This window comes from Oryctolagus cuniculus, chromosome 1 (genome assembly GCF_051225735.1).
Source record: "Oryctolagus cuniculus isolate XC-2025 breed Fujian yellow rabbit chromosome 1, ASM5122573v1, whole genome shotgun sequence".
NCBI lineage: Eukaryota > Metazoa > Chordata > Mammalia > Lagomorpha > Leporidae > Oryctolagus > Oryctolagus cuniculus.
The window spans coordinates 226,492,718-226,516,832 of NC_142867.1; the positions used below are offsets into that span (position 1 = coordinate 226,492,718).

The window sequence follows — 24,115 nt, forward strand, 5'->3', positions numbered from 1 at the left end:
ATTCTTTCTCCGCTAAGATAGCCCCTCTTTCCTTTGTGCCAGGGACGTAATGATTCTGTGTACACTCTGATCCCACAAATACCTTTGAATACATGACACCGGGTTTAGAGAAAAGCATGCCCTGCTGTCTCCAAGCAGAAATTTGGCAAACCGACAGTGAATGCAGGCAGAGGTGGCAAGGAGAGCCCAGCGTCTACCATTGGAGATGCAGAGGCCAATTCTGGTGCTAGCATTTTGGCCCTGGGCAAGGACTTAATCTTCCTAGACTTTGTTTCAGGAATGTAGCGCATTTATACTGTGTCTGTCTGTGTCGGGGCTCAGTGATGGGCAATAAGAATATAGCAGTGAATGAGAAAGTCATGGATTAGTCTTCGCAGTGCTTATAGTCCTATAGAGGGAATTAGGCAATCAGATAATTATACAAATATTAACTTGTATTAAAAATTAAGTGGGATAATGATGTATAGGGGGTTGAAGGAATTCTCAGCAGAACACCTGACCTATGTGGGCTGAAGGAGGTGGCCAGGGAAGACAGGCTGTAATGCAGTGAGGGTTAAGCTGACATCTGGAAGAAAAATGAGGAATAAGTAGAGGTGCGGGGAGATCATTCCAGGCAAGTCAATGTATCTGAAGATTTGGAAGAGGAGCACTTGAGGAGATGAGAAATCAGTTTGTTTTGCACGGTAATCATGACTCTGGTTATTGTGAGATTCAAATAAGATAACAGATGCACCAAGTGTTTTATACACAAGAGACCGCATGTATGTATTTGTTAAAATGAACAGATTGTAATATCCAGCTGCATTAGAACGGGTTGTTGGGACCATGAATAAGCCAGGACTTGGGATTTATCTTCTAGTTCTTTCCAAAATCAAAATGCATTTGTGGGGCAGGCGTTTGGCACAGTGGTTAAGACCTCACTTCTGATGCCCACAACCCTTTTGGGAGTGCCTTCGTTGAGTCCTGGCTCTGCTCCTATTTCCAGCTTCCTGCTAATGCAGATGCTAGGAGGCGGCAGGTGGTGACTCAAGCTGTTGGATACCTGCTACCCATGTGGGAGACCCAGATTGAATTCCAGGCTCCTGGCTTTGGCCTGACTCTGTCCTGGCTGTTGTGGGCCTTTGGGGAGTGAACCAGCAGATGAAAGATCTCTCTCTCTCTCTCCCTTTCAAATAAGTAAATATATTTTTAAGAGTACCTTTTGTGAAGAATAGGGAAGTTCAAATTTTGAGACTCAGTTATAGAAGAAGAGAGTGTGCTGCAAGGGGCTTTAAAAATATTTCAGCAGTTTGAATAACTGTTAGCTGCTTTTATTGTGCACCTCCTGGATGCCATACGTTATCCTGAGTGTTTATATATACAATGTAGTATAGTGGTTAAGAGACTCTGGAGCTTGATTGCCTGATGCAAATCTTGGAAAATTATTTATTTGTACCTGTTTTCTGTACAGTGGGGATAATCATAGTACTTACCTCAGGTTTGTCTTCAGGCTTGAATGAGTTATATATGCAAAACACTTAAAATCACTTCTGTCACATAATCACTGTATGAATATAGCTATTGTTACTGTTGCTATGATTATCTTTTTCAAAACTCATTAACATCAACATGATGATGATAGCAGTGGAAACTGGCTCAGAGAGGCTAAATGAATGATACGAGTCCACACAGCTAGTAAGCGGGGGAGCTGAGATTCCAGTTCCAGACTGTCCAAAGCCCAGGCATTTCCAGCATACTGCCTCCGTGTATACATTAGTTGTTTTTTTTTTTTAAAGATTTATTTTATTTATTTGAAAGACAGTGTTACAGAGAGAGGTAGAGACAGAGAAGTCTTCCATCTGCTGGTTCACTCTCCAGATGGCCGGAGCTGTGCCAATCCGGAGCCAGGAGCTTCTTCCGGGTCTCCCACGCGGGTGTAGGGGCCCAAGCACTTGACCCATCTTCTGCTTTCCCAGACCATAGCAGAGAGCTGGATCGGAAGAGGAGCCGCAGGACTAGAACCGCTACCCATATGGGATGCCGGTGCTTCAGGCCAGGGTTTTTACCCGCTGTGCCACAGCGCTGGCCCCAACATTAGTTTTGTTTAATAATACTTGAGTTCTCATAACAAGTTTCTTTTCTCAACTGTAATGTTTCATCTGTACTAAATGAATGTTAATGTGCACATGTCCTGAAGGTAAAGGATCCAAGAACTGCTTTTATTAAACTTCTACTTTGAAATTTCCTGACTTCTGTGCAATTAAAATCTATGCCTTAAACATTTCAGCAATGTGGTTTATTTATAGAGTTGTCTTCCGGTTCACGTGTACCGGGTCTGCTTTTGGGTGCTGCATTTTCTGTCAAAGGTTGTTTATTTCTAACTCATTTTGATTTCCTGTTGCTTTGTCCATTGGTATTATGACCTGCAACAGGAACACCAGGAAGCCTGTCTTAAATGGAGCAGAGTGAGACCCTGTAGATACACATTAAAAAAAAAAAAGACACATTATGATGCACCATATTCGGATATAAGTGTGAGTTAGGCATTGGCTATATTAGGCAAAATCCTAGATACAGCCGCTTAAGTCTGAGCCAAATTTTTGTGAACAGCTTTGCTGAAATAAGGCTGAGCTATTATTTCCATTTCCTTGGGCAATGACTTAATCTCTGAACCTCAGTTTCAACATCTGTAAAATGACTGTTCTTTCTTTGTGGCATCATTGAGAGGATTATCTAAAAATTATGGGTAAAGCAAGCAACTTAGAACTGCCCTCAATTAAGAGTAGATTGTTTATAATAATGATAAAGTAGAGGAAACGTTTTCCTTCATTTCCACCCAGATGTTTTTATAGACTTTGTACAATGACATTTAGCATCTCTTGCTATTAAAAATTCTATCAGGAGAAATTATTTACCTTTGCGCTTTTATTTTTAAAAAATACTTATTAATTTTTATTTATTTGAAAGGCAAAACAACAGTGACTTTTCCAACCACTGCTTTACTCCCCAGATGGCCACAACAGGTGGGGCTGGGATACCCTGGGGACAGTAGATAGGAACTCCATCTGGGTCTCCCCCATGAATGGCAAGTATTCAAGTACTTGAGCCATCATCTGCTGTCGCCCAGGCACATTAGCAAGAAGCTAGATTGGAAGTGGAGGCGGGACTGTGTCCCAGGCACTCCAATATAGGATGTAGGTATCACAAGCTGTGACTTAACCTGATGCAGCACATTGTCTGTTCCTGTGCTTTTCTTTTAAAACATAATGATGTTGATAATAGTTACCGTTTTTTTTTTTTTCAGCTCTAGCCCCACTTTGTACATCAGTAATGACATACAGATACTCCCCAACTTATTGTGGGACTATGTCTTAATAAACCCATTATAAATTTAAAATATTGTTAAGTTGAAATACACATGGGGCAAACGTTTGGCCTAGTGGTTAATATGCCCCATCTCGGCCAGCGATGCAGTACAGCAAGTTAAGCAGGAACCTATGACACTGGCATCCTATAGGACTGCTAGTTTGAGTCCTGGCTGCCCTGCTTCTGATCCAGCTCCCTGCTAATGCGATCGGGAAAACAGCAGCAGGTGGCTTAAGTATTTGGGCCCCTGCCACCCATGTGGGAGACCTGGATGGAGTTCTAGGCTCCTGGCTTCCATCTGGCCCAGTCCCAGCTGGAGTGTGAACCAATGAATGGAGGATCTCTAATCTTGCCCTCTCCCTGTAACTTTGCCTCTTAAATCAATCTTGTAAAAAATGTTCTGTCCCATTTTGGAGTATCTGGGTTTGGGCGCTGGCTCAAGCTCCTGATTGTAGTTTTCTGCTAATGCAAACCCTGGGTGGAAGCAGGTAATGGCTTGAATAGTGCATTCTCTGCCACCCATGTGGGAGACCTGGATTGAGTTTCTGGCTCCTTGCTTTGGCCTGGCCAGACCTGCTGTTGTGGGCATTTAGGGAGTGAACCAGTGGTTGGGAGCTCTCTATCTGCCTCTCTTTATGTCTGTTTGCCTCTCAAATAATAATAAAAGAATATGCATTTAATAATGCCTGAGCTACAGAGCATCATAGCTTAGTAACACTGTAGCAGGGTGGGGGACCTGTTCTCTGTGGAGGCTATTTGGATATTTATAATATCATTTGTGAACCATACAAAATCATCAACTTAAAAATTGGCCCGCTGTGGATGTGTTGAATTTTGAGTCCTGCCTGCAGTTGCCTTGGCAGGGCAGGATTTTTATTTATTTATTTTTAAGATTTATTTCACTTATTTGAAAGACAGACTTACAGAGAGAGGTAGAGACAGAGAGAGGTCTTCCATCCGCTGGCGGTTCTATCCCAGATGGCCACAACAGCCGGAGTTGTGCCAATCCGCAGCCAGGAGCCAGGAGCCTCCTCGGGGTCTCCCACATAGGTGCAGGGTCCAAGGACCTGGGCCATCCTCCACTGCTATCCCAGGCCATAGCAGAGCTGTATCGGAAGAGGAGCAGCCGGGACTAGAACCAGCGTCCATGTGGGAGACCGGCGCTTCAGGCCAGGGCGTTAACCTGCTGCGCCCCCGGCCCAAGGGCCAGATCTTAAGTGGGCCTGCGATAGCGCTTGGGCCAGATGGCCCCATCCCTGCAGCATTAGTGTGCTGGTTGTTTACCTTTGCAGTTGTGTGGCTGCGTGGGAGCCGTTGCTCCCTGCCACTGCCCAGCATTCGAGAGACTATCACACCACATATCACAAGCCTGGGGAAAGGCCAGAGTTTGAAGTATGATTTCTACTGAAGTTGTCTCTCTTTTACACATTGTAAAATAGGAAAACCAGAAGTCAAAATCATTGTAAATTGGGGACCGTGCATATGAAAGTTTATTGTGTCTGACTCTGGCATGGAAGTCTTTGAAAGGAAATGTCATAGCTTTCAGTAGGTAACATTTTTCTGGGTTCCTGCTGTGTGCTAAACACTGAGCCCTGTGTTTTACCTGCATAACCTCATTGATCCTCAACTCCCAAGAAATAAGTATAATTCTCCCTTTTGAGGAATTCAAGGCCCAGAGATGTCAGGAGCATGTGGTCAGTGGTAGAGCTGGGGTTGGACTCCAGGTCTTCCTGATTGCAAATTCACTCCATAATTTGCTGCTACAAAATATTAGGGTAAGATTTTTTTTTAATGAAGTGTGGACTGGTTTTCAGAGACAGGCGCTTCCAAGTGTTTGATGCTAATTCTTCTTACTTTTTAGCTGAGTGACATCCAAATTCCTGGAAGAGGCTATTAATGCTGCCTTTGTCACTTAGCTGGGGCGGTTCTATCCCAGAGGTAGCTGCAGGCAATAGCATCTTTCCGTAGTCACAGATCCCGGAAGTATAATGTGCAACTTGTGTTAACACAGTGGAGGGTGGCATTTTCCAGAGCTTTAGTTCTATACCATGGAAGACCTCAACCCTCAATCATGTTTCAGAGTCACATTAAAGTAAAAGTGCATTCTAATTGGTAATCAGTGCATAAGGAACCAAAGAAAATTTTAATTAAATGCTGTCGTGTAAATTTTCCAGTCATTTTATGCCTGTTTAAATGGTTTTCTTATTTAGTTTAAAATCCTCTAGTGCTCTGCACTCTCTCTTTAAACTTTATCAAGATTTTGTGCTTTTCCTCCTATGAGGGTTTAATTAGCATCATTAAAGGGTTAGGCTACTTTGCATTTGCTTAGCAGCAGCGTTTTGGTATAATGGAAAGAGCTTGGGGTTTGGAGTCCTAGAGACAAGGTAAGTTACTGAAATCTCTGTGAGTTTCTGTTTCTTCATTCTTTGAAATGAAGCTAATATTTCTTCCCATGGCCATTAGGAGGAGGAAAAGGGATAACATCTGTAACCTGCCAACTCCATAGCTCAGTTTGTAGGAGTTACTTGCTCATTGGTATGGATGATTTTCTGAAGTTGCAACAGGGTTTCTTACTTAGATCTCCTTTTTGTCTTGTTCTTTTTAGTGGATGTCCATAAGGATTTTCAGTCATGGCCTTGGGCTTAAAGTACTTCCGCCTGGTCCACCCTGCCTTTCACAGTTACCTTGCAGCCTTGACCAGACCTGTTTCAGAAATGACACTGAAGACAGTGAGTGGAGGACAGCAGGACCACAGGCGATACATGGGCTCTCCAGCTGTACCGGTCCGCCATTTTGCTACCAAGAAGGCCAAAGGTAGAGACATATGACCTCCTCCCCCTCCCCACACCTTTCTTGTGTTGGCCCCTGTGCTGGCATAGCTGGCAGGGATCTCAGAGGTGTGTTGAATTTTCCTTCTTGCCCACATGAGGAAATGGTATCTCAGTTCCTTTGAATAGCTTAAAAAAGTCATGGTGGGCTGGCGCTGTGGTTCACTTGGCTAATCTTCTGCCTGTGGCGCCGGCACTCCGGGTTCTAGTTCCGGTTGGGGCGCTGGATTCTGTCCCGGTTGCTCCTCTTCCAGCTCTCTGCTGTGGCCCAGGAGTGCAGTGGAGGATAGCCCAAGTGCTTGGGCCCTGCACCCACATGGGAGACCAGGAGGAAGCACCTGGCTCCTGGCTTTGGATCGGTGCAGCGCCGGCTGTATCGGCCATTTAGAGAGTGAACCAACGGAAGGAAGACCTTTCTCTCTGTCTTTCTCTCTGTCTCACTCTGCCTGTAAAAAAAAAAAAAAAAAAAAAAAAAAAAAAGTCATGGTGGAAGAGACAGCATTTGAGTCCAGAGCCTGTTTTCTCTTGACTGTGCTACCTCGTTTATTTTCTTGGTGCCTCAAAATGCCTACTTTCTTTCTTTTAGATTTAGAATTAGAGATATAAGTACCAAGCAAACCAGAATGCTTGTGGCAGGGATCAATATACTCCGTCCTTACAGGAAGATGCATGGTGGAAGTATAATTAAAACCAGAAGGTTGTTGGATGAAGGGGACATTAGAACTGTGGATGTAGATGGATGATCTTAATGGCTTGTGTCATCCAAGAATGAGACTCTGAGGTACTGCAGGTCTTAGCTTAAATGCCACTTCCTAAGGGAAGCCTTCCTTGACCTCTCAGACTAGGTCAGGTCCCCTGTTACACGCACTCGTGTGTACTGTTATCTTTCCTTTGACGCATTTAGAACAGCAGTAATCAATTAATTAATTGTAAGGTTTATTATTGTTTCTGTCTTTCATGTTGGAGTCAATGAAGATAGACTCTGTATCTTTCCTATTGAGCCCTTTATGAGGCCTGACACATAGTGTGTATTTAAAGATTTTGTTGAATGAGTGACAGAAAATTATCAAGCAAATCAGCTTTTACAGAGGTGGGCCTGGGAGTTCACTGCCAAAGATAGTGCTTGACATCCATAGCTGAATGTTTTCTCACTGACTTTCCTTTTCTGGTTTTGTGCTTCTCCTTTGTGTTAACAGGGCAGTTAACAAGTTGTTGATACATTGTGAATACTTACATTCTGTTAATAGTGACAGTAACAGTAACTTTTGATATATGTGTTGTGTTGTATTTTTTAAAGTTCCATATATTTACTGATTTGATCTTTATTATCATCTGTTGAAGGAATTAAAATTTTCCAGTGAAGAAGTCCTATAGTTACCTCATGAATCCAGATCCCACCATTTTGCAAATGAGGAAACAGATATATTTATAAAACATGTGTCCCTAGTCATATGTGGTTGGTGGCAGAATTGGAAACCTGACTCCTGAGGTCTCCAGCACTGTGGTCTTCTAGCACATTGGACAATACAGCCTAAACATTATCTTCTCAAAACAAAACAAAACACCGTCTTCTCATTTTCTGTGGGCTACTCAGTTTTACCTTCTTTGATTGCCTCTTTAAAGTTGGTTGTTTGATTTTTCTCTAGAGTTATTGGATTCTTCCTGTTTTAGAGGTGCTAACCCTTTTTTGATAGTGTGTGTCACAAGTATCTGCTTTTTACTTTGTTTGTGGTGTTTTTCTCGAACATAAGTTTTAATGTGCTCATGTTTTTCAATTCTTTTCTAGTCATTTTTATATATTGTTTAAGAAATCTTTCCCTATTCCATGGCAACTTATTTCTGAATGTGTGTGAGGTAAGAAATCTGATGTGAAGTTTCTTTTCCATATGGGTAATAGGTTGCATCAGCATCACTTACTGAGTAGCCAAATTCTTACTCCTGGATTTTCAATCCCCCCTACTGAATGACAGGTTCTTTATATGTATGGCTTTGCTTCGAGCTCTTGATTTTGTTGGACTGCTTGTCTCTCTGCTGAAATCACTCATAAATTCTTAAATCTGAAAGTACAAACCTTTCCCACCACTCACAAACTTCTTATATAATTTATAATCATACTGTCAAGTTTTCTCCAGAAAGATCTTACACTGTTCTTCAATCAAAGTTTATTTCTGGAATATTGTTTTTATTTTCTTCATCTTTGTATATGATATATTTAAAAATTTTTTTGAGTTGTAACATTCACAGTGAAATGTATACATAGATCATAAGGGTATGATTCATGATGTTTTGATAGACATATTGATAGTAAAATAAGTTAAAAATAGTTAAATAAGTTAAAACTAGTAAAAAATTTATTTACAGTCAAGCAAATAAACATAGCTATCATCTCACTTGGGAGGGGTATGAGCACCTCTTAGTAAAAATCCCCAATATGATACAATATTGTTAAATATAGTCCTCAAATGATATATTGGACTTCTAGACTTGTTCCTCCTACATACCTGCTACTTTGTGTCCTTTGGCTTATATCTCTCCATTTCCTTCTTCCCCCCACCCTTCATATCTCATGTTCTATTCTCTGTCTCTGTGAATTCAACTTTTTAAAGTTTCAAACATATAAAAGTGAGAACATGCAGAATTTTTCTGTGTCTGGCTTATTATACTTAGCTTTCTATCTTCCAGGATTGTCCCTATTGTGGAAAATGGCAGGACCTCCTTTTTTAGGACTGAATAATCCATGTGTGTACACACACACACACACACACACATACACAACACACATACATTTCTTTATCCATTCATTCAGTTGACAGACTGATCGTTTCCATATCTTATCTATTGTAAATAATTCTTTGTTCTTTTCTTATAAGCATTTGAGGCTATAAATTTATAAATAGAACTTTAAGTGCTTCCTACAAGTTTTTAGTGTCCAATGTTTTTATTATGGTCATTTCTAAATATTTTTAAATTTTCGTTTTGCATTTATTTTTATTAGGTCATTTCTAAATATTGTAAAATTTTCATTATGCATTTCTCTTTTTTTTGAGTATTATTTAAAAGTGTTTAAAAGTTCTTTTTTATTTATTTTTAGATTTACTTATTTGATTTACTTATTTCCATTCTGTGGTTCACTCCCCAAATGGCTACAACGGCTGGAGCTGGGTCAATCTGAATCTAGGAGTCAGGAGCTTCTTCTGAGTCTCCTAGGCAGATGCAGGGACCCAAGCACTTGGGCCACCTTCCACTGCTTTCCCAGGACATCAGCAGGGAACTGGATCAGAAGTGGAGCAGTCAGGACTTGAACTGGTGCTCATATGGGATGCCGGCGCTGCAGGCTGAGGCTTAGCCTATATACCACAGTGCCAGCCCCAGTTTAAGCATATGGCTTTCTCAGTTAGCTTAATCTCACTTTGGTTAAAGAACATGTTCTTTTTTTTTTTTTTTTTTTTTTTTTTTTGACAGGCAGAGTGGACAGTGAGAGAGAGAGACAGAGAGAAAGGTCTTCCTTTGCCGTTGGTTCACCCTCCAATGGCCGCCGCGGCCAGCGCGCTGCGGCCAGCGCACCACACCGATCCGATGGCAGGAGCCAGGAGCCAGGTGCTTTTCCTGGTCTCCCATGGGGTGCAGGGCCCAAGCACCTGGGCCATCCTCCACTGCACTCCCGGGCCACAGCAGAGGGCTGGCCTGGAAGAGGGGCAACCGGGACAGAATCCGGCGCCCCGACCGGGACTAGAACCCGGTGTGCCGGCGCCGCTAGGCGGAGGATTAGCCTAGTGAGCCGCGGCGCCGGCTAAAGAACATGTTCTATTGATGCTTCCTGAAGTTTGCTTTGTTGGATAAAGTGTGGTTATTTTGTGTAGAGGTCCAAGTGTGCTTGAAAACAGTGTGTGTTCTCTTTGGGATGCATGGTTCACTATATTTTCTTCTTTTTTATTTGAAAGTAGAGTTGCAGAAAGGTAGAGAGAAAGGTCTTCCATCCGCTGGTTCACTTCCCCAAATGGCATCAACAGCGGGAGCTGAGCTGATCCGAAGCCAGGAGCCAGGAGCTTCTTCTGGGTCTCCCCTGCGGGTGCAGGGGTCCAAGGACTTGGGCCGTCTTCCACTGCTTTCCCAGGGCACAGTAGAGAGCGGGATTGGAAGAGGAGCAGCTGGGACTAGAACTGGTTGCCTGTATGGGATGCTGGCGCAGCAGGTGGAAGATTAACTAACCTACTGTGCCATAGCGCCAGCCTTGGTTCTCTATATTTTCATTAGATCAAGTTGACTAATTGTGTTGATCAAATTTTCTATTTATTCACTTTCCCAATTTATTAGTCAAAAAACATATTAAAATTCTTGTGATTGTAGATTTATTAGTTTCTTCTTTTTAGTTATGAGGCTTTTGTTGCTGATATTTAAACAGTTTCCAGTGAATTGTTTATATTATCATTTTGAGGTAGCTTTCATTATTTCTAATAATGTATTTTGTCTTAAAATCCTTTTTGTTTGATATTAATGTAACTATACCAGCCTTTCTTCTTTTGGTTAATATTTGCCAGGGTTATAATTTTTTCAGTCCTATACATTAAGCTTTCCCTGTCCTTAGGTATTTATTAAATATCATATATGACTGAATTTTTAAAAATTCAGGACTGGCATTATGGAGCAGTGGATTAAGCTGCCACTTGTGACGCTGGCATCCCATATCTGAGTACTGGTTTAAGTCCTGGTTGCTCCCCTTCCTATCCAGCTCTCTGCTGATGTGCTTGGGAAAGCAGCAGATGATGGCCTTTGCCACTTATGTGGGAGATCTGGATGGAGTTCGTGGCTCCTGGCTTTGGCCTGGCCCAGCTCATGCCATTGCAGCCATTTGAGGGATAAACCCAGTAGATAGAAGATCTCCCTCTGTCTCTCTCTGCCTTTCAAACAAGTAAATAAATGAATCTTTTTATTTTATTTTATTTTATTTATTTATTCGACAGGTAGAGTTACAGACAGTGAGAGAGAGACAGAAAGGTCTTCCTTCCGTTGGTTCACTCCCCAAATGGCCACCATGGCTGCCGCTGTGCCGATCCAAAGCCAGGAGCCAGGTGCTTCCTCCTGGTCTCCCATGTGGGTACAGGGCCCAAGGACCTGGGCCATCCTCCACTGCACTCCTGGGCCACAGCAGAGAGCTGGACTGGAAGAGGAGCAACCGGGACTAGAACCCGGCGCCCATATGGGATGCCGGTGCCGTAGGCGGAGGTTTAGCCAAGTGAGCCACAGTGCCGGCCCCTGGAACTAGATCTTGGCTTTACTATTTCCTGACCTGTGACATTAGGCAAATTATTTTGCTTTTATCTTTTATTTATTTTTCTAAAAAATAAAGGCATTAATTCACTATGGGTTCTCTGCCATGTGGATAGTGCTCTTTTCGATATATGAGTGACTTAAGGGGTATCCTCATAGCAGCTTTACAGATAGGGAACCTGGTACTCAGAAAAATAGGGTAACTTGCCCACAGACCATAGAGCTAGTAAGCATTATTATAACCAGGATTTTAACCAATGTCTGATGATAAAGCTTGTGTCTCACTAATGTGTGAGAGAGTGTTCAGCACAATTTTGGGTACCTACTTGACACTCAGTAAATATAGGTTTTTTTTTTCTAGCACTGACATTTTGCCCTACGTGGAGTATATACTTCTTCACCAACTGCTTATTCTCTTTGTTTTTCCTTATTTTCTTCTGTTTACTGGATGTGGACTTTCTAGCTAAAGGGAAAGGACAGTCCCAAACCAGAGTAAATATTAACACCGCCTTGGTTGAAGATATAATCAACTTGGAAGACGTGGATGAAGATATGAAATCTGTGTTGGAAGCACTCAAGGATAATTTCAATAAGACTCTCAATATAAGGACCTCACCAGGTAAGTGACTGCTGCAGTATTTTGGGGAGGGGTGGAAAGAGCCTGCCTTTGGCAGAGCTGAGTTTTGTGTTTTAATTTTTTTTTATATATACATTATTTAAAAGGCAGAAAGAGACAGAGATCGTCCATCTGCTGGTCCACTCCCCAGAATCCCCTGTTAGCCTGGGCTGGACCAAGCCAAAGCCAGGATCTTGGATCTCAGTCAGGATCTCCCATGTGGGGGACAGGAGCCCAGCTACTTGGGCCATCAGCTGCTGCTTCCCAGGATGTGCGGTACAGGAAATTGGAACTGGGAGCAGAGCCAGGATTCAAGCCAGGCTCTCTGATATGGTGTGCCTGCGTCCCAGGCGGTGGCTTCACTGCTGCACCACGTGCCTACTCCATAGCTGAGTGTTTTTCCCGAGCTTTGTAACTGACGACCAAGAGTAGTTCTCTTGCTTTTCTGGTCCTTGGTGTCATTGTCTGTTTCCTACTGTATAGCTCTGGGGGAGGGATGGGTATTAAAATAATGGTATGTAATGGTTCTAGCATAGTTCCTGGCACATAGTTAGCAGTATATTTATTTATCCTTTCAGCAAGTATCTGTCTACATGAACTAGTTGTTGTGCCAGTACATGGTAGTGAACAAAAAGTCATGGTCTCTGCTCTTATGGAATTATACTCAAAAAATGTGGAATTTCTTTGTGACTACATTTAAGTCCTGACGTCTTTGGTCTGATTTTTCCAATTTGTGTTTTTACTGGAAACTGAATGGCTGCAAACCTGCCCACCTGAGTCATTTCTCTACCCCCGAGCTTGACCAGGAAGATGCTGTTTGGGTTAATAACTTCCTGAAAGTGACTTTTCTAAGTGGGAAATGTCAGAACTGTCTAGGAGAACTGTTTGCAGATGTGATGAGAAGGGAGTCGTCAGCTAATGGTGCAAGCATGCAGGAAAAATCCAATTGCTGTTAAATTGGCCTTTTGCAAATTGTCATCATGCCATAGTCAAGCCTGGGACCCCCTCTGAAGGTATCTCATGGAACCTTGGCTGCTTCCACTCACATAGTTTGTAAGGAAATTAGAAAGTGCTTCATGACCTCGTTCTTAAGAAAAGCAAGTGAAAAATACACAGCTCCAATTAAAAACACTATCAGAAATGTACTAAGTTCATAGATGAGATCCAGTGTGAAATCAGAAGACCATTCCCATCATGTGTCAACCTCTGGACTGGGGCATTTCTGCCTTTGCTGACAGTAGAGCGTGCCATTCAATCTCTCCCAACTGTTTATCTTAAACTTGCTTATTATTTTAGGTATGAAACTGATAAAGTGCTCTGTCTCCCCCGTGCTTTCTGGCCTGTTAACATTCTGCAGCCGAAACCAGAGAGCGGTTTGAGGGGAGCTCAGGGGGAAACGTGATACTTAAAATTAGCCAGCAAGCTCCACTCTTGTTGAACTTAAAAAGACGATGGGCCTGGAATGAGGTTGGGAGTGTAATTTGTTAAATGTTAACCTCTGAGAAAATGAGGGGCAGGAATGAGATTGAGGGAGATTCTCGCTGGGGACAGATTGAGGGGAAAGGATTTGATGCATTATGTCGATACGGATTTAGGGAATGGGAACCCCCGCAACTGCACTCTGAAAAGCCTGAGTTGGGACTTCTGTGGCAAGCGGTCCTATGGTAAATCAGGAAGGTTGAACTAAGATCCATTTTCAAAAGGCCTCCTATTGGTATTTCCTCTTTGCTTCTTTCTCTTGAGAGCTATGTTTGTTTAATGTTCTGTGTAGAACTTGGGATCATGAAGAAACTAGGGAGACAGGTCAACCTAGGCCAGTCTTTTTTGCCAGATTCTTCCATGTTGTCTTTCATTACTCTCTGAAGCAGCAGGCACTCTTCCTCATAGTTTCCCACTATCCACCAGCAGTCTATCTCCAAGGCAGGTGATACCTTTTAACAGTTGTTCAGGACATTGGTTCAGGACATTTATGTGTTTGTTCTTGTCCTCTTTCCCTTTCACCCATCCATGTGTGCCTTCATTCATTCATCACAGCCTTACTGAGCACTTTGCCTGTGCTGATTACTTTACCAGGTGTTGTGGATACAGAGGGCATAGGCACAGTTCCCAACTTTCAGGAGCCTAGAACCTAAGGCGGAGGGAGGGACAGACAGGTAAGTTGGGCCAGCACTCTGCCTTAGAAGGCTATTGTGGCCACCTGGGGAGTGAACCAGTGGATAGAAGACCCCTCTCTCTCTCTCTGTACCTCTGCCTTTCAAATAAGTGAAGTCTTAGTCTATCCCATGGAAATCATCCAAAAGGAGTATCACATATTTGTTAAATTTGATTTCACTCCCTTTTTTTTTTTTTTAAGATTATTTATTTGGAAGTCAGAGCTACACAGAGAGAGGAGAGGAAGAGAGAAGGAGAGAGGGAGAGAGAGGGAGAGAGGGAGAGAGAGAGGTCTTCTATCCACTGGTTCACTCCCCAGGTGGCCACAACAGCTAGAGTTGAGCTGATCTGAAGCTAGGAGGTGGGAACTTCTTCCAGGTCTCCCTCGCGGGTGCAGGGGCCCAAGGACTTGGGCCATCTTCTGCTTTCCCAGAGCAGGATCGGAAGTGAAGCAGCCTGAACTTGAACCAGTGCCCACATGGGATGCCAGCACTAGAGGTGGTGGCTTTGCCTGCTGTGCTGCAGCACTGGCCCACTGCATACTTTACATAATGCACATTTTCATGAACTTTTTTTTTTAAGATTTATTTATTCATTTGAAAGAATTACACAGAGAGGGAGAGACAGAGAGAGAGAGAGAGATCTCCATCCACAGATTCACTCCCCAAATGGCCGCAACTGCCAGGGTTGTACCAGGACAAAGCCAGGAGCCAGGATCTTCATCCTGGTCTCCCACATGGGTGCATGGGCCCAGACACTTGTGTCATCTTTTGCTGCTTTCCCAAATACATTAGCAGGGAACCAGATTGGAAGTGGAGCAGCCAGGACTCGAACCTGCACCCATGTGGGATGCAGGCACTGCAGATGCAGTTTAACCCACTATGCCACAGGGCCAGACCCATCCATGAACTTTTTAAAGAACTCCTCATAAGTGCTTTTCATATATTCTTTCATTTATTCTCATAAAAACCATATAGGTATAATTTTTATGCCCCATTTATAGATTGGCACACAACGGCCCAGAAGATTGAAGGGATCTGCCTAGGATTACACTGTTAAGAAATGGCAGAGTTTGTATTTGAGCTCATGTCATTGATCTTCAGAATCATGGATTTCGCCAATGTATTCCTGGCTAATGTCTAGCTTGTGATGACAGTGAATCTGGTTGAGTATTGCAAATAGGCCTTTGACCAGAGTATGGTCATGGATTATTTGAACACATATTGATAGGACAACTACAATTTGTTTTTTGTTTTTTTTTTTTTTTTTTTTTTTAAATAACATTTTTATTTTTTTTTATTTTTTATTTTTTTTATTTTTATTTTTTTTTACAGGCAGAGTGGAGAGTGAGAGAGAGAGACAGAGAGAGAAAGGTCTTCCTTTGCCGTTGGATCACCCTCCAATGGCAGCCGCTGCAGCTGGCGCACCGCGCTGATCCGATGGCAGGAGCCAGGATCCAGGTGCTTTTCCTGGTCTCCCATGGGGTGCAGGGCCCAAGCACCTGGGCCATCCTCCACTGCACTCCCTGGCCATAGCAGAGAGCTGGCCTGGAAGAGGGGCAACCGGGACAGAATCCGGTGCCCCAACCGGGACTAGAACCCGGTGTGCCGGCGCCGCAAGGTGGAGGATTAGCCTATTGAGCCACGGCGCCGGCTTTACAATTTGTTTTAAAAACTCCTCCCTTCCACCCTTTTCTCTTTGTGTCTCAAAAGGAGACATCCGTGAGTGCTTCAACTGTGAATGGTAAGGATTTTCTTCTAGTTTCATTTGCATAGGAAATCAGAGAATTTGAATAATGCCGCCTTTCCATCTGTAATTGTGGCTGTACTGCTTATTTCTTGGATTTCTGAAATTTTTGCCAGGGTTTTCTAGAATTCAGATATGGATAAAGGTCAAATCCAGGGTTAACAGTGAATTTAATACAAGGGTACTTTAGAAAGTTCATGGATAATGGATTAAAAAGTAAGTTTATTTTTGGAGTAAACAAATTTTGAAATCCATGGGTGCTCATAGTTTTTGTCTTTTTTTAAATGTTTATTTTTTCTTCTACCTGAAAGGCAAAACGGCCAAGAAAGAGAAAGAGAGACTGACTGAGACTGAGAGAGCTCTTCCATCTGCTGGTTCACTCCCCAGTTGTCTACACTAACTGGGACTGAGCCAGGCTGAAGCTAGGAGCCAGAAACTACATCCATGTGGGTGTCAGGGGACAAAGCACTGGAACCATCATCTTCTGCTTCCCAGGATTTTTTTCTTTTTCCTTTTTTAATGGGCTTCTTTCTGAAGAGGATTTAGGTATCAAAATCAAGGTAGCATAAGGGAATGGTTCCGAACTTGGCTATGTGTCAGAATCATCCTGATGAACTTAAAAAATTGAAGTCTCCCCAAAAATCACAGGCTCCATAGCCTCTCCAGAGTCAGAATCTGGGGTGGGGCCCAGCAATCCAAGTCACAAAGCCCCTGGCTGATCGTGTTGCTGAGCAGGATTTGTGTTCCACTTTCAGAAAGACCTTTGACTGAGATAAGAATAAAGCACAGCTGAGTTTGGGTCTTGGCTCTTGATGGTTTCCTTTTGTTAGCTCTATGCTCTTGGCCCAGTTAGCCTTCTCCAGGCTCATTTTCTCATCTGAAAGTGAAGAGAATAATGCAATGTCAGAGAGAAATTATAAGCACTAAAAAGGGTACTGTTTATTATTTTGGTATCTTTTATATATTCGATTGTCTGTATTTAGCTAAAACCCTTTAGCTGGAGTCCTCACTTTAATCCTGTAAGATAGTTACCTTATGTCTGAATTGGAAACCAAGACAGAGAGGATAATTGAACTGGTCCCACGTTTCACAGCTAGTAGATGGCAAAGTGGCTGGAGGCAGGGGTGAGGGGGTCGGAGTTGGTGGGGGGGTGGAGTGGAGGAGGGAATCAATGGATCAGCTCTTTCTACTTTTAGCTCTGGAAGTCTTGGGTCACAGGAGACCCCTCAGGTTCAGGCGGAGAAGGATGGGTGGCCACCCCAGTGGCAGATAGGAAATTCCAGCTTAGTTCTAGCAGTGTCAAGCACTTCCCATCACTATCAGTACTGCTCCAATAGAAGTGCTTAGAATAGTCTTATCACATTGATAAGGGATCCCTAAGTGTGTGTGGAGTCTGAATTAAAAAGGGGGTTAGCTGTGGGGCTACTAAGGTCCTAAATTTTGTATTGTAATTCTAAGACCCTGTAATTTTAAAACATTTTTATTTTTATTTTTTAATTTTTTTTTTTTTTTTTTTAGGATCCCTTGATCAGATTACTGTGGTGACTGCTGATGGGAAGCTTGCTTTAAACCAAATTAGCCAGATCTCCATGAAGTCACCACAGCTGATTTTGGTGAATATGGCCAGCTTCCCAGAGGTAAGGGGGCCTTGCTGAAAGGGTTGTTCTCTGCGTTCTCCTTGGGGATAGAGGAGGCTGGATCACATCAGGAGGATGCAACAAGAGAGAAGACATAATAGAGGGAACTTAAGGATAAGGGAAAGCTCTTTTCTATTTCTGAATACCTTCTTTGTTAAGCTCAAATGCTGGAGATCAGGCAAGAAATTGGAAAACTGAAACAAGACTCACCTACAAAAAGCAGTGATGGAGATGCAGAGTTGGGCATCTGGCCAACATGGCAGGGCGCTCTGGGAAATTGGAAAGGCTGGGCTGTGTCTGTGGGAGGGCCTCTGCCCAGCTCCTGCTGATCACTGCCAGGCAAAAAGTGGGCCTGGTAATGAGAGTTAGTGGATACTAGGATTTTCATTTCCAGAAAATCTAGTAAACTCAAATTATTTTATGAACTTGTTTGTCAAGTGATGACCAGTTCCCTTTTTTTTTTTAAGACTGTGAAATGAAACATATTAATGGGCAGATGTGGTCTGAAGGCCACCAGTCTGTGACGTCTGCATTCGTATTTGGAGCAGATCCTCCAGGAACTCATTCCTTTCAAGGTAGATTGACTTAAAGAATTGAATGGAGCACAGTGCTCTCAAGACAGGAAGGTGGGTTACATTAGATCATTGAAACCTTGAAGCTTAACTATTTTAAGTTTAGTTGAGGAAGATGAGTAGGCTTTTCCTTGTTGGTCCACTAAGAATTGGTCTGGATTGGAAGTCCTAGTGGACCCGGGATCTGGTCCTGTCTCTGCCACTAATGGGCTGTTTGACCTTGGGCAAGTTGGTTCTCTCTCCTGGCCTCCATTTCCTCATCTGCTAACATGAAGTGAAGGATCCTTCCAATTCTGGTCATTTCAGTAGTTCTGTCCAAAAACACAGGCCATCATTTGGAGTCAACAAACTAGGTCAGAGAAGAAGAGAAAGGGAAGAAAGCAAGCCCTTATTAAGCACACACATTCATAAAATAGAGCTGTTGCACTTCATGTGCCAGGCACACTTGTAGGGTACTGTTACCACTACCCCTCTATTCTCCTTACTTCTGCCAGAGTAAGCTGTTGAGAATATATGTTGGAGCTGGTGTGGCGTAGCAGGTTAAGCTGCCGCCTGCGATGCAGCCCATATGGGCTCTGGTTTGAGTCCCAGCTACTCCACTTCTGTTCCAGCTCCCTGCTGATGCACCTGGGAAAGCAGTGGAAGATAGCCCCAATCCTTGGGGTCCTGCATCCACATGAGAGACATAGATGAAGTTCCTGGCTCCTGGCTTTGGCCTGGCCCAGGCTGTTGCGGCCACTTGGGGAGTGAACCCACAGATGGAAGTTCTCTCTCTCTCTCTCTCTCTCTCTCTCTTTCTTTCTCTCTCTGTTCTGCCGTTTGGTGAGTGAATAGTGGAAGGAAGGTCTCTCTGACTCTCTGGGTAACTCTGCCTTTCAAATAAATAAAATAAATCTTTAAAAAATATGTTGAATCACGTCATTCTCATACTTTAAATTTATTATTGGCCTCAAATAATCTTTAAGAAAAAGTGAGAAATCCTTACAGTAGCCTAGAAGGCTTTGCATGATCTGGCCTCTGGTAGCCTCTTCAATCTTGTGCCCCTGTCATCCTGAATCAATCTTTCTTTCTTTCTTTCTTTCTTTCTTTCTTTCTTTCTTTCTTTCTTTCTTTCTTTCTTTCTTTCTTTTTTTTTACACTTTTTACTTATTTGAATGGCAGAGTTACAGAGAGGCAGAGGCAGAGAGAGTCAGGGGTATGGGGAGAGAGATATTCCATCTGCTGGTTCACTCCCCAAATGTCTGCAGCAGCTGGGGCTGGGTGGATCCAAAGCCAAGAGCCTGGAGCTTCTTGTGGATCTCCCACAGAGATACAGGAGCCCAAGCACTTGGGCCATCTGCTACTGCTTTCTCAGGCCATAGCAGAGAGCTGGATCAGAAGTGGAGCAACCAGGACTGGAACTGGCACCCATTTGGGATGCCAGCACTATAGGCAGCAGCTTAACCCACTACGCTACAGTGCACGGTGTTCTAACCTTGCTTGTCTTTCAGTCCCTCAGAGTCCTTTGCATCCTAGGCTTTGCCTGTACTGTTCTGTTGCTGGGAATGCCCTTGTTTGGTAAGCTACTACTTGTGTTTTTGGATCGTAGCTGAAATGTCACTTTGGCAGGGAAGCCCTCCTTAGTTCACCCAGTCTAAACTCTTCTTCCACACTAAGCTTTCTCATATAGCAATTTTTTTCCCTTCATTGCACTTATCACTCATTAGTTACACATTTATTTATGTTTATTTTCCATCTCGCTGGTGTTGAATTGTAAGCTTGGAATATAGGCATTAGCTAAGTTGTTCATTGTGTCCAGCATCAAACACAGTGCCTAGCACGTGGAATCAGTCAGTAAACTCTCCTTGAAGGGATGGATACTTGTCATTAGGTTGATGGAAGAGAAGCACTCAGTGCTGGTGTTACTGAGGAGCAGAGAAAGGGAGGAAAAGAGAACTGTCACCTCTTTCCTTTTCTGGCCCCTCTGAACCACTGAGGCCTCTCTTCCTTGTTCATCTAATCCCATAGGCACTGCAGGCCAATTTAGGGAATAGCCTCCTAATTACACAGCTTGAAGACCTCATCAGACAGATTGCCTTTCAGAGCCCGCCACTTCTGTTATTAAATAGCAAATGACATTCACAGAAGCAGCTCCTGATTGGCTACCAGAGCATCTTAAGAGGCAGGAGGAGGTATGAACAGCCTAATTTTTTCTTAGGAAGTTGGAGTATGTCTTCATTTTTTTTAACCAAAGCATCTTTGCCATTTCTCCAAGTTGAAATTCAATGGATTTTGAAAAAATTTTGTACAAGCATCTCAGAGAAGTTCATTTATAGGGACAGAGTGAGGAAGTGTGAGTTACATTGTCTTTTGAATTCCTTTATCTCATCTGGTGTATATATTAAACAAATAGCTCTAACTAAACATTTCCTTCCTCTAGCTTAGAAGCCGTCTATAGAGTACCCAGGTTCGAAGCTTTAAAATGCTGAGCTAATCCTCTCTGTGTTTATGTAATTCCTTTCTGTTTCACATACTGTTGGTTTTTTTTTTTCCAAACCTGAGCGTTTCTGTGTCATGCTGCAGTGACACAATACAGATTTACATGCATAATCTTAGTGCATTAAAGACAGAAAACCGTGTTGCATTTGTTTAACATGTGTCCCGCTTGATAAATGATACACACAGTTGCTGCCTTCTATGAACTTGCCTGCAGCTAGAGTTAATGATGGGAGAGAAAAGAAGGGAGTAAAAACCCTTGAACAAAACAAGGCAAATGAAAAAAAAATCAACAGGCTCTGTAACACTTTTTGGAAGGAAGAGAGTTAATGTGTATTAAGTGTCTCTTGTGCTGCCAGTTCCTTTCTTGTGTTTATTTCATACAATCAGCCCAGGTGCTCTGTAAAGTTAGGTATCATTTAGTCCATTTTATCCATGAGGAAACTGAGGCTCAGAGTAGTACCCCTTCGAAGTTTGCACTGTTGTCATAGAGCCAGGATTTGAACACAGATCTTTGCTGGATGTGATTGCCTATGCTCCTTTCTCCATTCATTCATCAATTCAACACATACTCTTGGATTCCCTTCAGTTGATTAGGTTCTATTTGAGGCACTGGGAATTCAGTGTTGACTAGGAGAGACTAGGTCTCTGCTTTGATATACCTTACATTCCAGGTGCTCATTGAGGTATAAAGAAAACGGAAGGCCAATAGTTGATATGATTCTAACAGAGCTGACATGAATCTAAATCCTCAAGGACTCGTTCACCTGTCTACAAAAGTTTCATGTCTTTAGTCCTTCAGAACTTAATAGCTTAAGAATAGCAATGGTAAGGGCTGGTGTTGTGGTGTAGCAGGTTAAGCTGCTGCCTGTGTCACTGGCATCCCATATGGGTGCCGCTTTGAGTCCCAGCTGCTCCACTGCTGATTGAGCTCCCGCTACTGCACCTGAGAAAGCAGCAGAAGGTGGCCCAAGTGCTCGGGCTCCTGCCACCCACATGGGAGACCAGGAGTTCTTGTGGCTCCTGGCTTTGGTTTGGCCCAGCTCTGGCTGTTCAGGCTAATTTGGGAGTAAACCCAAGGATGGAAGATCTCTCTCTGCAACTTTGCTTTTCAAATAAATGAAAAGAATGGCAATGGTAGAAACTGCTGATTGATCACAGACCTCTTTCCATGTGGAGTCTAGAGTCTTTCTCAACACGATACTCAAAACAACCATAATCAGTTGGCCAGTGTTGCCCTTTGAGAAAGTATTTGGCTTGGGGTACTGGTGAGCATACCACCAATGGGAATAAAAGCTATGGATAAGAGAGAGAAATGTCACAGGAATGTATACCTTTTTTTTTTTTTTTATCTGAACCATAGTGTTTCTTATATCATGTTGGGAAAATAACTCCAATTCTCTGAGGTTCTGCATTCTACCATGTCAAACCAAAGTATACATATCTAGAATATGTTAGAAGAACAATTTTTTTCAGTAGGTTTCTTTGCAAAATGAAACTTTGCTTGATTAACATATTTTTCCTGTATATGAAAAGGCATAGGAAAGTTCAAGTATAAAGTAAGCAATAAAATGAATTTTGTAATAGATCTGAGCCATATCATTAATATATTTATTCAATAAGCTTTTACTGAGCACTTACCTAGTCCCTGGTACTGTGTGTTGCACTGGGAAGGTATAACAGGTATAACAGAAACACAGTCCCTGTCCTGTTTAGTGTCAGCACTAGTTGCTCTTGTGCCCACAGAGAAAGGTAATATGGAAATTCTTGGGCCAGAGTGTGAAGTGGAGGTGGTGGTGGTGGGATGTTGTAGTGGGAGACCATTGGTCATTTAGTGAGAAGCCACCGAAGAGGATTGGGGACACTTGAAATTAGCCTGTTCCTCCAAAGTAGAGATTTCCCCCTAATTGTTAACTTTGAAAATCTATTTCATTTTATTAAAGGAGGATGACAGTTCTCTTGTAGAGGAAAATTGATTTCACTTCCTTATCCAACTCTTTTATGTACATTGGCCATGCTCTTTATTTTTTTAATATTTATTTATTTATTTGAGAGGTAGAGTTACAGACAAAGAGAGGGAAAGACAGAGAAAAAGGTCTTCCCTCTGATGGCTCACTCCCCAACTGATTGCCAGTCTGGAGTCAGGAGCCAGGAGCTTCTTCCTGGTCTCCCATGTGGGTGCAGGGGCCCAAGCACTTGGGCCATCTTCTGCTGCTTTCCCAGGCCCTAGCAGAGAGCTGGATTGAAAGTGGAGCAGCCAAGACTTAAACTGGCACCCATATGGGATACTTGTGCCCCAGGTGGAGGCTTAGCTCACTATATCACAGCACCAGCCCCATGCCCTTTATACACCAGACCTAGTTCCAAATTATTTTTGGCTATTAAAAAAATCAAATTCTTTATGTAACAATTACTGTATGCACTGAACTTGGGCATCTGGAAAAAAATGCAGACAGGGTAACATCATGGGACTGAATCTTCATTCAGCTTTCCCTTCACACTGTGCCAATAACAGAAAGTGCAATGTGTGGGGTTCTTTGTCTTTTGGGTTCTCAGGGAAGACCATGTCTGCGCTATAGAAAATAGAGGCTGTACTTGATTGTCAGAGAGCCCTTCCAGCTCTGATTATCTGGTTAGAGATAACCAGTTTAAGAACTTACTAGGGACTGGCAATGTGGCATGATGGGTTAAAGCCCTGGCCTGAGGCGGGGGTGCTGGTGCTAGTCCTGGCTGCTCCACTTCTGATCCAGCTCTCTGCTATGGCCTGGGAAAGCAGCAGAAGGTGGCTCAAGTCCTTGGGCCCCTGCAACCACATAGACCTGGAAGAAGCTCCTGGCTCCTGGCTTCGGATCGGCGCAGCTCCAGCCGGCCATTGCAGAGTGAACCAGCGGATGGAAGACCTCTCTCTCTATCTACCTCTCTCTGTAACTCTTTCAAATAAATAAAATAAATCTTAAAAAAAAAAAAAAAAAGAACTATCGGGCTGGCACTGTGGTGCAGTAGGTTAGTCCTATGGGCGCTGGTTCTAGTCTTGGCTGTTCCTCCTCTGATCCAGCTCTTTGCTATAGCCTGGGAAAGCAGTAGAAGATGGCCCAAGAACTTGGGCCTTTGCGCCCGCATGGGAGACCTGGAGGATTCTCCTGGCTCCTGGCTTTGGAGTGGCCCAGCTCTAGCCGTTACAGCCTTTTGGGGGAATGAACCAGTTATTGGAAGCCCTTTCTCTTTCTCTTTCCCTCTCACTGTCTGTAACTCTACCTCTCAAATGAATAAATAAAATCTTAAAAAAAAAAAAAAAAAAAGAACTTACTCTCTGGGGGACAGACTTTTGGCCGGTTGCTTGAGATGTGTTTAAGATACTGGTTCCCACATTGGATTGCCAGAGTTTGACTCTGAGCTCCAGCTCCTGATTCCAGCTCCTGCTAATGCAGACCTTGGGAAGCAGCAGTGATGACTCACGTAACTGCCTTGCTGTCACCC

The 24,115-nt window shown here is 43.1% G+C and overlaps 1 protein-coding gene across 1 annotated transcript in view; it reads left to right on the forward strand.

Moving 5' to 3' along the window:
* MRRF (mitochondrial ribosome recycling factor) overlaps positions 1–24,115 on the forward strand; it is a 61,350-nt gene that overhangs the window by 902 nt on the left and 36,333 nt on the right. Inside the window, exons 2-4 of the mRNA XM_002720494.6 lie at positions 5,951–6,159; positions 11,905–12,060; positions 17,473–17,591. Coding sequence (XP_002720540.1) covers positions 5,976–6,159; positions 11,905–12,060; positions 17,473–17,591 — 459 coding nt within the window. The 5' untranslated portion in view covers positions 5,951–5,975. The remainder of the gene's footprint in view (positions 1–5,950; positions 6,160–11,904; positions 12,061–17,472; positions 17,592–24,115) is intronic.